This window comes from Zeus faber, assembly GCF_960531495.2.
Source record: "Zeus faber genome assembly, chromosome: 10".
Lineage (NCBI taxonomy): Eukaryota > Metazoa > Chordata > Actinopteri > Zeiformes > Zeidae > Zeus > Zeus faber.
The window spans coordinates 15,837,543-15,851,753 of NC_137199.1; the positions used below are offsets into that span (position 1 = coordinate 15,837,543).

At 38.8% G+C, this 14,211-nt stretch overlaps 2 protein-coding genes across 2 annotated transcripts; both read right to left on the reverse strand.

The window, feature by feature from the left end:
- Positions 1-3,071: 3,071 nt before the first annotated feature.
- LOC307235887 (protocadherin beta-15-like) lies at positions 3,072-5,384 on the reverse strand (the record flags this gene model as incomplete). The annotated part of the gene is made up of 1 exon (XM_080008146.1): positions 3,072-5,384. One exon carries the CDS (start codon positions 5,382-5,384, stop codon positions 3,072-3,074), a length of 2,313 nt encoding a protein of 770 aa, XP_079864272.1.
- A 2,255-nt stretch (positions 5,385-7,639) lies between these two features.
- On the reverse strand, positions 7,640-11,880 carry LOC307235888 (protocadherin gamma-A12-like; the record flags this gene model as incomplete). The annotated part of the gene is made up of 2 exons (XM_080008147.1): positions 9,559-11,880; positions 7,640-7,648 (listed from the first exon to the last, which is right to left on the reverse strand). The coding sequence occupies exons 1-2, from the start codon at positions 11,866-11,868 to the stop codon at positions 7,640-7,642; spliced, it is 2,319 nt and encodes a 772-aa protein (XP_079864273.1). The 5' UTR covers positions 11,869-11,880.
- Positions 11,881-14,211: the final 2,331 nt, after the last annotated feature.

Sequence of the window (14,211 nt, forward strand, 5' to 3'; positions counted from 1 at the left end):
ACAAAAAAAAAAAGTCAGGTCACAACACGTAATAATTCAGAGCCAGCACTCGATATGACAACGATTATTGAACAAAATGCCACAAAGCAAATGGTTGAATTACATGTATATTAATTTGATTTAGCAGAGTTTTTTCCTCGCCAATCGGAAAGCTATCCATTATGGGGAGCCATCAGACTCCCTTTTTTATGTGGGTCGGTAAAGTCCTTTGAGGCTGTAAATCTGGTAAAGAGAATTACAGACGAACACAACCTGATTTAATAAATCACTGGATTAATGAGATGCATTTTAAATAAGGATTTCTGGCATATAGTATATATAATGGCAATGGACATGCTACATACAGCAAAGCAGTCAATGTATCTTGGCACAAATTGAGCCTCAAATGAATCATGTTTTATGTGTTGTCAGAGACCACACCATATTCTCATGGCAGTTGTCTCTGCTGACTTATTTTAACTCCAATGTCTTTCGTATAGTTATATTCGTCTTTACATTTGTTCTTTAATGTACCAATTAATGAATGTTGTACATATATCTCAAACTCTTTTGTATGTCGGTTTCTAAAGTGTTTTGAGGCTGTAAATGTGATAAAGAGAACGTCACATGAACACAACCCAATTTAATAAATCACGGGGTTATTGACATCCGTTTCAAATGACTATTTGTCGGGTAAATTAACCAGAGAGACTACACTGGAGCATTACACTTGTGACAAAAAAGTAAAATATATTAAAGTGATATTTTATAAGTTTAACAATCCCTTTTCTTGCAAGGAATACGATAACGATATTAAAAGTTATAGTTATGACTACTATTTATACTTAATTTATTAATAGTATTAATTGATCAACCTTGTAGTTGTATACTTAATTATTGTTATTAGGAGGAGGTACTGAAATGGGTCAGTAAACAGTAAGCTGAAATTGAAAATATCTCTCAAAAGTTATCATGGAGATAACAAAGAGTTGACCAATACAACCAGACAGCGCCGCCGGGAAACGTTTAGCGAACAAGCATCTGCCAAACTACTTCGTATAGTGCATGAAGCAGCACAGGCGAACGCACATTGCGTTTCTCTTTTTATGCTTTGTTCTTTTTTTTCCCACGACGATAGAAAACAATACATATGGAAATAAAAACACAAATTCGCCCTGCAGAGGGAAGTTGAACCAAAGACACAAACGTTGCGCTGGAAGAAGGACAACACTTGTAAAGACATGAAGCCCAAAACCATGTGATGAAGTCGACCAATAGAAAGACTTTGCAATGCAAGCCAACGAGGCCTGGACTGAGCATGCTCAGAACAGAAAGGCTTGTGTTTTTTATGATTCGATTTAAAACACAATTAATTAATGATATAAAAAAAATAATTTTCGAATTGTTTTAATTTTATTTTCACATTATTTATGAATGCTGCTCCTCCCTAGCTCTAGCACCACAGGATTTTTTTTTTTTATAATTAAACAGCAATTCTACATATTTGTCATATTTGAAGATATTTACAACAGCAGGACTGATATTAATGCAAATAATGGTAGTCTGTTTAAAACTATGTGTATAGTGCAGAAATAATTGAAAAATCCCACAGCCAGTCATACGGATGGGTATGGGAAAGTGATATGATTTGGTTATAACCTTCCAGTAGGTCCCTGAGTTTTACCTGACAAGGGCCTGTGTCCAGAAAGCATCTCTTATAGGAATGCAGTTGTATAGGATGAGTTTTGCCCATTAGATCATGATCAATACAATTATATGGCCAAAGCTTCTCGGCTGAACTGCTTTGGATTGTTTTGGCGCGCGTTATTAGATGAGCAAAAAATATTGGGTCGAAGGAACATTCATTAAAAAAAAGAGCAAAATATGAGATTCCCAGGCATCATTACATTATGACACCACCTTACCAAAGAAGTATGCTTCCAACTTTGTGACGATGTAAATACATTGTTGTTGGATTGAATAATATCTCTACCACTGACATTTGGAGCCGTAATCAATGCCAAAACAAGCCAAAAAACACAAATAAATGAATTACATTTTTGATGCACTAGCCAAAGATGGTATTTTGGTGTCACTTTCCTCCATATGTTGTTAGCAACAACACCGACACAAAACTATGTTGAGCACATTACTAGCAGCAGTGAAGAAGTGATTTTATGATGATCAGCAAAATCAGACAAAGCCAAATAATCATATCCTCCTTCTGAGTTTCCAACACCACACATATAATCTTATATAAAAGAGTTTAATTTAAGGATACGCTGAAAGCCTGTCCAGCTGTCCAATGACCTTAGACGCTCCACAATGCCCTCTCCAAAACAGCAACGACAAGACATTGCCTTTTTTTCTCAGGCTGTTGGGTATCTAGTCTGTGCACATTCATTTGTGTGGCTTTGTTATATACTATGTAGGTATGTGTATAAGTTGTTGTGGCAGTAGTGTGGCAGGATCATAAATACTGTATCTTGTGAATTTGTGATTGTTCTGTGAGGATGGAAAAGGATTATGAATTATGTATTTTATGTGGGCTTGAGTGTGGAAGGGTTTAACAATCTACGTTGTATATGTATATACATGTCTTAACAATCTAAGATATGTGTATTTATGTTTTTGATTTATATTTTAATGTAAAGCAGGTTGAGTTTTCTTTGTGTGAAATTTGTGATGCAATGCTTGACATGACTTGACCTTAAGTAGTTTTCAAGAACTTACGAACTGGAATTCAGTGTTTAAGGAAAAAGTGGTATGTGATTCAAAGCCATAATTTTTCTAATAATTGACATGTAACCAACTTGTGATTTAATTTGTATCGACAAGTTAAAGCGCAGCACCATGTAATTTCACATATGTGCTTTCTAGAACTGTGCATTAAAGGTGAGCAACACATTCTCCTCAAGTCAAATAACCTAGAGTCTACATGACAAATCCATGTACCATTATAATGCAGTACGCATTCTTAAAATTCAACAATTGTTTTGAAATTAAATTATAGTATTTCACAGAAAGCAAACTTAACACTCAAAGTGATAGAGAATGAGGAAAAGTAATACCAAAAACAACTACACATTTATTCAAAAGTAGTTATTTTGTCTTACCTCTGGCGACTCCTTCGATTCTCCAAACAGATCTGATAAATCAGTTGGTATTTTTCTGAGAGTCTGGTCAACAGGCAGCGTGTTGTCATTGTAGGATTGAACAAACTTGAAATCACTGGTTCTTGATCCCGTGGTTAAATATGTGTCGTAGTTGTATGCACTGCGTAAAGTTCCTGTACCGTCAACATCTGAGTAATTTGGTGGGAGATAGGTGCTGGGAATGGCGACCGCCCCATCAAACAACAGTCTTGGTTTTCTCCTGCGGCAAAACCTCACACCGAGCACGATGATAATGAAAGTCAGGAAAACAGTGGAGACGGATACCAACGCGATGATGAGATAGGAGGTCAGTTTGGAACTGTTTTCCTCGTAAGACATTTCTTTCAGTTCCGGCACGTCAGCAAAATTATCAGAAATAAGTAAATACATGGAACAAGTGGCAGAGAGAGATGGCTGTCCATTGTCTTTTACTGCGATCAAAAGATTTTGTTTCATGTTGTCAGATTCAGAAATGTCCCTCTGTGTCCTGATCTCTCCGCTGTGGAGTCCAAGAGTAAAAAGTCCTGGATCGGTGGATTTAATGATATGATAGGACAGCCAAGAATTCTGTCCAGAATCTGAATCCACTGCTATCACCTTGGAAACCAGAGAGCCTGCATGCACTGATTTTGGGACCAGCTCTGTGATGAAGGAGTTTCCTTCAGTGGAGGGATACAGTATCTGGGGAGTGTTGTCATTGACATCAGTGATGAACACGCTGACTGTCACGTTGCTGCTGAGTGGAGGAGAACCGTTGTCTCTGGCCATGATGTGAATGTCAAAACTCCTGAGCTGTTCATAATCAAACGACTTCACAGCGTGGATGCCTCCAGTGTCTCCGTTAACTGATAGATATGATGACACTGGATCACCATTCAACTTACTAGGCAAGAGAGAATAAATAAGAGTACCGTTTTGTCTCCAATCTGGATCTTGAGCTGTGACTGAGCACAAGGTGGCCCCTGGCTTGTTATTTTCAGTCACGTAGAAGCTGTAGGACTGTTTCTCAAACACAGGCGGGTTGTCATTGATGTCAGATACAGATAACTGAATAGTTTTGTAAGAAGATAGTGGTGGAGTCCCCTCGTCTGTGGCTGTGATAGTGATATTGTAATTGGACACAGACTCCCGGTCCAGCTCACCAGTGGTCACCATAGAATGGTAATTTTTGATGGAAGGTACCAGTTTGAAAGGAACTGTTGGCTGAATGGACAACTGTACCTGCCTGTTATTGTCAGAGTCTTTATCCTGTACATTAATGATGCCCACCTCTGTTCCAGCAGGAACATTCTCTGGTAAGGGATTAGTCAGAGATTTTAGAGAAATCACAGGAGCATTGTCATTCACATCAGTTATGTCAATAATCAACGTGCAGTGTGAGGTTAAACCCAGGCCGTCTTTTGCACTGATTCGAATTTCATATGTGGACTCTTCCTCATAGTCGATTGACTCAATAACTCTCACTTCACCAGATTTTGGGTCGAGGGAAAATGCATTGCTGTTTTCTGAGACATGGTCTAGTTCATATGTCACTTCACCATTAATTCCTTCATCAGCATCAGAAGCGCTCACTGTAATTACCACAGTGTCTAAAGGAGAGTTTTCTGGCAGACTGGCTTTATAGACGGCCTGACTGAACACTGGGGCGTTATCATTCGCATCCAGCACCGTGACGTGTATCACCACAGTACCAGATCTCTGAGGAGAACCTCCATCCAGAGCCGTGAGGACAAAATCCAGCTCATATTGGCTTTCACGGTCTATTTTATTTTGTAAGACCAGTTCACATTGCGTTCGACCGGCTGTTTTCGTTTCAGTGTTCAAAATAAAGTGATCATTTCTTTGTAGAGAATAGCTCTTAACAGCATTCTCTCCGATATCCGCATCGTGGGCTTCGTCTAAAGAAAAACGAGTGCCTCTCTCTGTTGATTCCCCGATTTCCATTTTAATCATGTCTCTTTTAAATATCGGTGGGTTATCATTGATATCCTGTACGTTCAGATTAATCCGATGCAGCTCCAGTGGGTTCTCCAAAACAAGTTCCAATTTCAAAATGCAGGAGGGTTTCTTTCCACAAAGAGATTCTCTGTCGATCCTGTCGGCAACGTTTAAATCCCCGTTGCTCAGGTTGATCTCACAGTATTGTTTTCCTTTTTCATCGGTGTCGAAACGGGCCTTTCGCGCCGACAGTCTGCCCACATCCAGCCCAAGATCCTTGGCGATATTTCCAACAACAGCTCCTCGTTTCATCTCCTCGGGTAAAGAATAGCTCACTTCCCCGTTAACAGAATGCGATGACGGCAGAATTAGAACACAACTGAAGACAAAAGCTGTGAACCGGAATCCTTTGTGCCCCATAGTTGAAAATCAAATCGTTCTCCAGTAATGTTGCATCAGCAAAAAAAACCTCAAAATACGATGTAAATAGGTCCATACAAGTGCATACAAGAACAAATCTGAATTACGTGGTTCTCACCGCCTGGTAGAGGTTTGCACAATAGCCGAGTATGGGTGGAGATGCCGTGGAGACAGGAGGCTTTATGCACCTCACAGTAGACAGCGACACTGTGAGTATCCCTCAGATATGACACATCACATGCAGGGCAACAGTTTTCTGCGCTGCATCAGGGTACGCATTCATTTAGCAAACCAGACCATTAGGCGTTCTCCTCACGTTGAATGAAACATTGCATGTGACTGTTTTGGGAATCCCTCCATTTTAGGAGTAACTGCACAATATAATTCAGCAGCGATCTGTTGCGGGCTGAGTGTGACCAGCTTTAGCACCACGGATAGCGCCCAATATCCAGCCCGAAATGGTTCGCAAAGTTTGGATCACTTCACCCTCGGATCCATCCTCAACATCGGGCTCCCCCTCCCTGATTATAATCGGTCTCAAACAGATAGAGGTTTTTCTGTATCCTGTAGGTTCACACAGTAGGAATCTTAATCAACGATGAACACAATTTACAATAAAAATAAAAGTCAGGTCACAACATGTAATAATTCAGAGCCAGCACTCGATATGACAAAGAATGTTGAACAAAATGCCACAAAAGCCACTCGTTCAAAAACATGTATATTATTTGGATTTTGCAGAGTTTTTTTGCTGGCCCATCGCAGGGCTTTCCGTTATGGGGTGCAACAAAACGCTAACGTCCTTTGAGGCTGAAAATGTGGTAAGGAGAACTACACATAAACACAACCCGATTTAATATATAACTGGATTATTGAGATGCATTTTAAATTAATATCTGTCAGGTAAACTAACCACAGAGACTACACTCGGGCATTACATTCATGAAAAATAAAAGGTTCAATATATTTTAGTGATAGTATATACGTTAACCAATCCCCTTTATTGCAAGGAATGCATAACAACATAAATCGTTATAATTATGACTGCTATTAATACCTAATTTATTATTTGTATAAATTTAACTACTTAGTAGTATAATACTTAATTATTGTTATTAGGAGGAGGTACAGAAATGGGTCAGTAAACTGTAAGCTGAAATTGAAAATATCTCTCAAAAGATATCATGGAGATAACAAAGAGTTGACCAATACAACCAGACAGCGCCGCCGGGAGACGTTTGGCGAACAAGCATCTGCCAAACTACTTCGTATAGTGCATTAAGCAGCACAGGCGAACGCACATTGCGTTTCTTTGTTTATGTTCTGTACTTTTTTATTCACAGCGATAGAAAAAAATGCCGAGGGGGAAAACGCCACAAATTCGCCGTTCAGAGGGAAGTTGAACAAAAGACACAAACGCTGGAAGAATGAAAACCCTTGGAAAGACGTGAAGCCCAAAACCATGTGATGAAGTCGACCAATAGCAAGACTTTGCAATGCAAGCCAACGAGGCCTGGACTGAGCATGCTCAGAACAGAAATGATTGTTTTTTTTATGATTTCATTTTAAACACAATTAACTAATTATATAAAATATAATTTTCAGATTGTTTTAAATATATTTTCATATTATTTATGGATGCTGCCCCTCCCCCACTCCCACACCACAGGAATGTTTTAAAATTAAACAGCATTTCTACATTTTAACCTCTTCTTTGTGTTGGTATATTCTACGGCTTAACAGTGTGACGGTGGAAGTCATATTTGAAGAGATTTACGACAGCAGGACTGATAGTAATGCAAATAAAAGTTGTCTGTTTAAAACCATGTTCATAGTGTAGTAATATTTGAAAAATCACACAGCCAGTAATACTGATGAGAATTGGAAAGTGATATGATTTGGTTATAGCCTACCAGTAGGTCCCGGAGATTTAACTGACAAGGGTCTGTATCCAGAAAGCATCTCTTATCGGAAAGTTGATCTATAGGGTTAGTTTTGCCCATTAGATCATAATCAGTAAAATAATATGGCCAACACTTCGAGGCTCAATTGCTTTGGATATGAGCCGAGTCATTAGATAAGCAAAAAATATTGGGCCCAAAGGAACATTCATAAAAAAAAATGCCACACCACTTCTGAACCTTATGTCACGTCTGCTACACAGGAACAACCAACATAGAGGCCACATATGAGATTCCAAGGCATCATTATAATATGGCACCACCTTACCAAAGGGGTAAGCCTCCAACTTTATGACAATGTACATTATAACATTGTTGGAAAACATGAAATCTTTACCACTGACATTTGGAGTCGTTGTCATTGACAAAAACAAATCCAAAAACACAAACTAATGAATGACATTTTTGATACACTAGCCACAGATCGGATTTTGGTGTCACTTCTCTCCAGATGTTGTTTGCAAAAACATAAGACTCAAAACTATGTGGAGCACATTACTGGCAGCAGTGAATGAGCGATTTGCTGATGTTCAGTAAAATTAGACAAAGCCAAAAAATGCAAATCCTCCTCCTTTGTTTCCAACACCACACATATAAACTGATATTTAAAATGTTATCTGTATCGGTCAAGTGATTTTGACATGAAGTTCTTGCTGCAGCATTAAATTTACATTTCATATGATGAAGCTATTGATATGGCTATATGAATCTAAAATCTATGTGAACCTACAGTATATATACACACACAAGTAAAAAAAAAGGTTGAACAGTATATTATCTTTGACTGATTACGAGAGTGTTGAGGGAAATTATGCAAAGCCACCTTTATAAGTATATATATATATATATATAGATATTTTATTTATTTATTTATTTTAATGTTGATATTGGAGTAAAAACGGACCCTTCACAGAGATAATCTGCTCACATCCAACTTAAGAACGATATTTCCAAAAATATATCCTTGTTTCATTTTCTCAGGTACAGGGTCTAGCCTGGTAAACAGCGACACTACAAGCACTTCCTCCGATATCCACATAGAAATGGACCTTTAAATAAACTTACTGTACATGACTACACATTTTGCTCAGTTTGAATGGGGCAGAGATCCTCCTGGACCTTATGCAAACAACAATTATTTGAGAATAATTCTTAAATAATAATAATTATAATCTCCACAGCATTGTTCAAAAAGAGAGCTCCACTTCCAAAGAATCGGAAGCTAATAATATTTTCAATTTTCAAAAAAAGAGTTTCATTTTAGAATATGGCAAAAGCCTGTCCAGCTGTCCAAGGACCTTAGATGCTTCACAATGCCCTAAACAGGAACTTAAAAGACCTTGCTTTTTTTTTTTCTCTCTTTTGCTGTTGGGTAGTTAGTTTACGCACATTCATTTGTGTGGCTTTGTTATATACTATGTTGGTATGTGTGTAGTTGTTGTGGCAGTAGTGTGGCAGGATCGTGAATACTCTATCTTGTGAATTAATGATTGCTCTGTGAGGATTGATAAGGATTATGAATGATGTATTTTATGTGGACATCAGTGAGGAGGGGTTTAACACTCTACTTTTTATGTGTTCATACATGTCTTAAAATACTTAGATATGAGTATTTATGTGATTTAATGATATTTTAATGTAAAGCAGAGTGAGTTTATTTGTATGGAAAGTGTGATGCAATGCTTGACATGACTTGACCTCAAAAAAATTTACAAACTGGAATTCAAAATTTGAGATCAAAGTGGTATGTGATTCAACCACATCATTTTATATAGACATTGATATGTAACCAATCTGTGATTTAATTTGTATAAACAAGTTAAGGTGCAACACGATGCCATTTCACATACATGCTTTCTAGAAGTGTGCAATAAAAGATGAGCAACATATTAAATTCAACTCAACTAACTCAGAGTCCACATGACATATTATTGTAGCATTATAATGTAGTACGCAGTCTGAATAATCAACAATTATTTTGAAACTAAATCATAGTATTTCACAGACAGCAAACTTAACACTCAAAGTGATAAATAATAAAATTAAAGGAATAAAACAAACAGCTACACATTTATTTTAAGTTCAAAATGTGTATTTTGTCTTACCTCTGGTGACTCCTTAGATTCTCCAAACAGATCTGATAAATCAGTTGGTATTTTTCTTAGAGTCTGGTCAACAGGCAGCGTGTTGTCATTGTAGGATTGAACAAACTTGAAATCACTGGTTCTTGATCCCGTGGTTAAATAAGTGTCGTAGTTGTATGCACTGCGTAAAGTTCCTGTACCGTCAACATCTGAGTAATTTGGTGGGAGATAGGTGCTGGGTATGGCGACCGCCCCATCAAACAACAGTCTTGGTTTTCTCCTGCGGCAAAACCTCACACCAAGCACGATGATAATGAAAGTCAGGAAAACAGTGGAGACAGATACCAACGCGATGATGAGATAGGAGGTCAGTTTGGAACTGTTTTCCTCGTAAGACATTTCTTTCAGTTCCGGCACGTCAGCAAAATTATCAGAAATAAGTAAATACATGGAACAAGTGGCAGAGAGAGATGGCTGCCCATTGTCTTTTACTGCGATCAAAAGATTTTGTTTCATGTTGTCAGATTCAGAAATGTCCCTCTGTGTCCTGATCTCTCCGCTGTGGAGTCCAAGAGTAAAAAGTCCTGGATCAGTGGATTTAATGATATGATAGGACAGCCAAGAATTCTGACCAGAATCTGAATCCACTGCTATCACCTTGGAAACCAGAGACCCTCCATGCACCGATTTTGGGACCAGCTCAGTGATGGAATTTCCTTCAGTGGAGGGATACAGTATCTGGGGAGTGTTGTCATTGACATCAGTGATGAACACACTGACTGTCACGTTGCTGCTGAGTGGAGGAGAACCATTGTCTCTGGCCATGATGTGAATGTCAAAACTCCTGAACTGTTCATAATCAAACAACTTCACAGCGTGGATGCCTCCAGTGTCTCCGTTAACTGATAGATATGATGACACTGGATCACCATTCAACTTACTAGGCAAGAGAGAATAAATAAGAGTACCGTTTTGTCTCCAATCTGGATCTTGAGCTGTGACTGAGCACAAGGTGGTCCCTGGCTTGTTATTTTCAGTCACGTAGAAGCTGTAGGACTGTTTCTCAAACACAGGCGGGTTGTCATTGACGTCAGCTACAGATAATTGAATAGTTTTTGAAGAAGATAGTGGTGGATTCCCCTCGTCTGTGGCTGTGATAGTAATATTGTAATTGGACACAGACTCCCGGTCCAGCTCACCAGTTGTCACCATAGAATGGTAATTTTTGATGGAAGGTACCAGTTTGAAAGGAACTGTTGGCTGAATGGACAACTGTACCTGCCTGTTATTTTCAGAGTCTTCATCCTGCACATTAATGATGCCCACCTCTGTTCCAGCAGGAACATTCTCTGGTATGGGATTAGTCAGAGATTTTAAATAAATAACAGGGGCATTGTCATTCACATCAGTTATATCAATAATCAACGTGCAATACGATGCTAAACCAAGACCATCTTTTGCACTGATTCGAATGTCATATGTGGACTCTTCCTCGTAGTCGATTGACTCAATAACTCTCACTTCACCAGATTTTGGGTCAAGAGAAAATGCATTGCTGTTTTCTGAGACATGGTGGAGTTCATATGTCACTTCACCATTAATTCCTTCATCAGCATCAGAAGCGCTCACTGTAATTACCACAGTGTCTAAAGGAGAGTTTTCTGGCAGACTGGCTTTATAGACGGCCTGACTGAACACTGGGGCGTTATCATTCGCATCCAGCACCGTGACGTGTATCATTACAGAACCAGATCTCTGAGGAGAACCTCCATCCAGAGCCGTGAGGAGCAAATCTATTTCATGTTGGTTTTCACGATCCAATTCTTTTTGTAAGACCAGTTCACATTGCGTTCGACCGGCTGCTTTTGAGTCAACATTCAAATTAAAGTGATCATTTCTTTGTAGAGAATAGCCCTTTACATCATTCTCTCCAATATCCGCATCATACGCTTCGTCGAGAGAAAAACGAGCTCCTTTGTCTGCCGATTCCCGGATTTCCATTTTGATTTTGTCCTTTTTAAATATCGGTGGGTTATCATTGATATCCTGTACGTTCAGATTAATCCGATGCAGCTCCAGTGGGTTCTCCAAAACAAGTTCCAATTTCAAAATGCAGGAGGGTTTCTTTCCACAAAGAGATTCTCTGTCGATCCTGTCGGCAACGTTTAAATCCCCGTTACTCAGGTTGATCTCACAGTATTGTTTTCCTTTTCCATCGGTGTCGAAACGGGCCTTTCGCGCAGACAGTCTGCCCACATCCAGCCCAAGATCCTTGGCGATATTTCCAACAACAGCTCCTCGTTTCATCTCCTCGGGTAAAGAATAGCTCATGTCCCCGTTAACAGAATGCGATGACGGCAGAATTAGAACACAACTGAAGACAAAAGCTGTGAACAGGAATCCTTCGTTCGCCATTGTTGAAAATCAAATGTATATCACGAATACTGTATCCGCAAAAAAAAAGAAAAATCTAAATACTATGTCAATAAGTCCATACAAGTACATATAAGAAAAAATCTTATTAACGTGGTTTTCACCGCCTGGTTGAGGTTTTCACAATAAGCGAGTAAGGGTGGAGATACCGTGGAGACAGGAGGCTTTATACACCTCACAGTAGACAGCGACACCGTGAGTATCCCTCAGATAGTACACATAACCTGCTGGCAACCTTATTTTGCGCTGCATCAGGGTACGCATTCATGTAGCAAACCAGACCATTTGGCGTTTTCCTCACGTTGAATGAAACACTGCATGTGACTGTTGAGGGCATCCCTCAATTTTAAAAGTAACACCACAGTATAATTCAGCAGCGATCTGGTGCGGGCTGAGTGTGACCAGCTTTAGCAGAACGGACAGCGCCCAATATCCAGCCCGAAATGGTTCGCAATGTCTGGATCATTTGACACCCGGAACCCTCGTCAACGTCGGGCTTCCCCTCCTTCAGAATGATTGTAACCGCTTTCCTTCGGTCTCACAAGGATACAGGATGTTCTGTAGTCTGTGTGCTCACACAGTAGGAATCTTAATCAATGATGAACACAATTTACAATCGAAAAAAAGGCATCTCACCACGTGTGATCACACGAATGTTGGACAAAATGCCACAAAAACCACGTTTCTAATACAGGTATATTATTTTTTTACTTGACGGGAGTGAGCGAGTAGGGTATGTTTTTGAAACATTTTTTTGACAAACTCGGGACAGGCTCGCCCAGATATCCCCAGCTTAGTTAACTTCGGCATGAATAAGCACTAGTTCAGAGTATCATCATATCATAAGTTCCCTTTCTTAAAATCACAGCCATTGGTGAATACAAGCACACACACATGCAATAAACTTTTAACGAAAAATAATGGCAGGAGACAAGTTACATCCAACAAATCAATCAATGTGTTTTGGCACAAGTTTTGCCTCATATCAATCATGTTTTATGTGTGTCGGAGACGACACCATATTCTCATGGCAGAAGTCCCTGCTGACTTCTTTGAACTCCAATGTCTCTCAGATAGTTATATTTGTCTTCACATTTGTTCTTTAATGTTCCAGTGAATTCATCGACCCATCTATCTATCTCTCTATATATTTATTAGGGGGTGCCATAAAACTCTCTCTGGGTCTGGAAAGTGTTTTGAGGCTGTACATGTGATAAAGAGAACTACATATGAACACAACCTGATTTAATAAAATACTTGATTATTGAGATGCGTTTTAAATCAGGTAAATTAACCAGAAAGACTACACTGGAGCATTACATTTATGACAAAAAAGTAAAATATATTTGAGTGATATTATATAAGTTGAACAATCACATTTGCGGCAAGGAATGCAATAACAACATAAAACGTTATTTATAGGCCTACTATTAATTCGAAATCTATTAATCGTATTAATTGATCAAACTCGTAATAGTATAATTAATTATTGTTATTAGGGAGAGGAATAAAAATGGGTCAGTAAACTGTACGCTGAAATTGAAAATATTTCTTAAAAGTTATCATGTAGATAACAAAGAGTTGACCCAAACTACCAGACGGGGCCGCCGGGAAACATTTGGCGAACAAGCATCTGCCAAACCACTTTAAGCATGAAGCAGCACAGGCGAACGCAAACGCATTACATTTTTTTTATGTTTTGTACTTTTTTTTTTTTAAATCACTGCGATAGAAAACAATGCATAAGGAAAAAACGCCACAAATTCGCCGTTCAGAGGGAAGTTGAATCGAACGCACACACGTGGCGGTGGAAGAAGGACAACACTTGGAGAAACGTGAAGCCCAAAACCATGTGACGAGGTCGACCAATAGCAAGACTTTGCAATGCAAGCCAACGAGGCCTGGACTGAGCATGCTCAGAACAGAAATGCTTGTTTTTCTTTTACGAACCGATTTAAAGCACAATTTGTTTATTACATAAAATACACATTTCAGATTGTTTTAATTAGATTTTCACATTATTTATGGATGCTGCCCCCCCCTCGCTCCCGCAGCACAGGATTAAAATAAGAAATGAAATAGCATTTCAACAATATAAACTGTTTTTTATTTTGTTGGTATAGTCTACTACCTAACAGTGTGATGATGGAAGTCATATTTGGAGATTTTTACAACAGCAGGACTAATATTAATGCAAATAATGGTAGTCTGTTTAAAATTGTGTGTATAGTGCAGTATTAA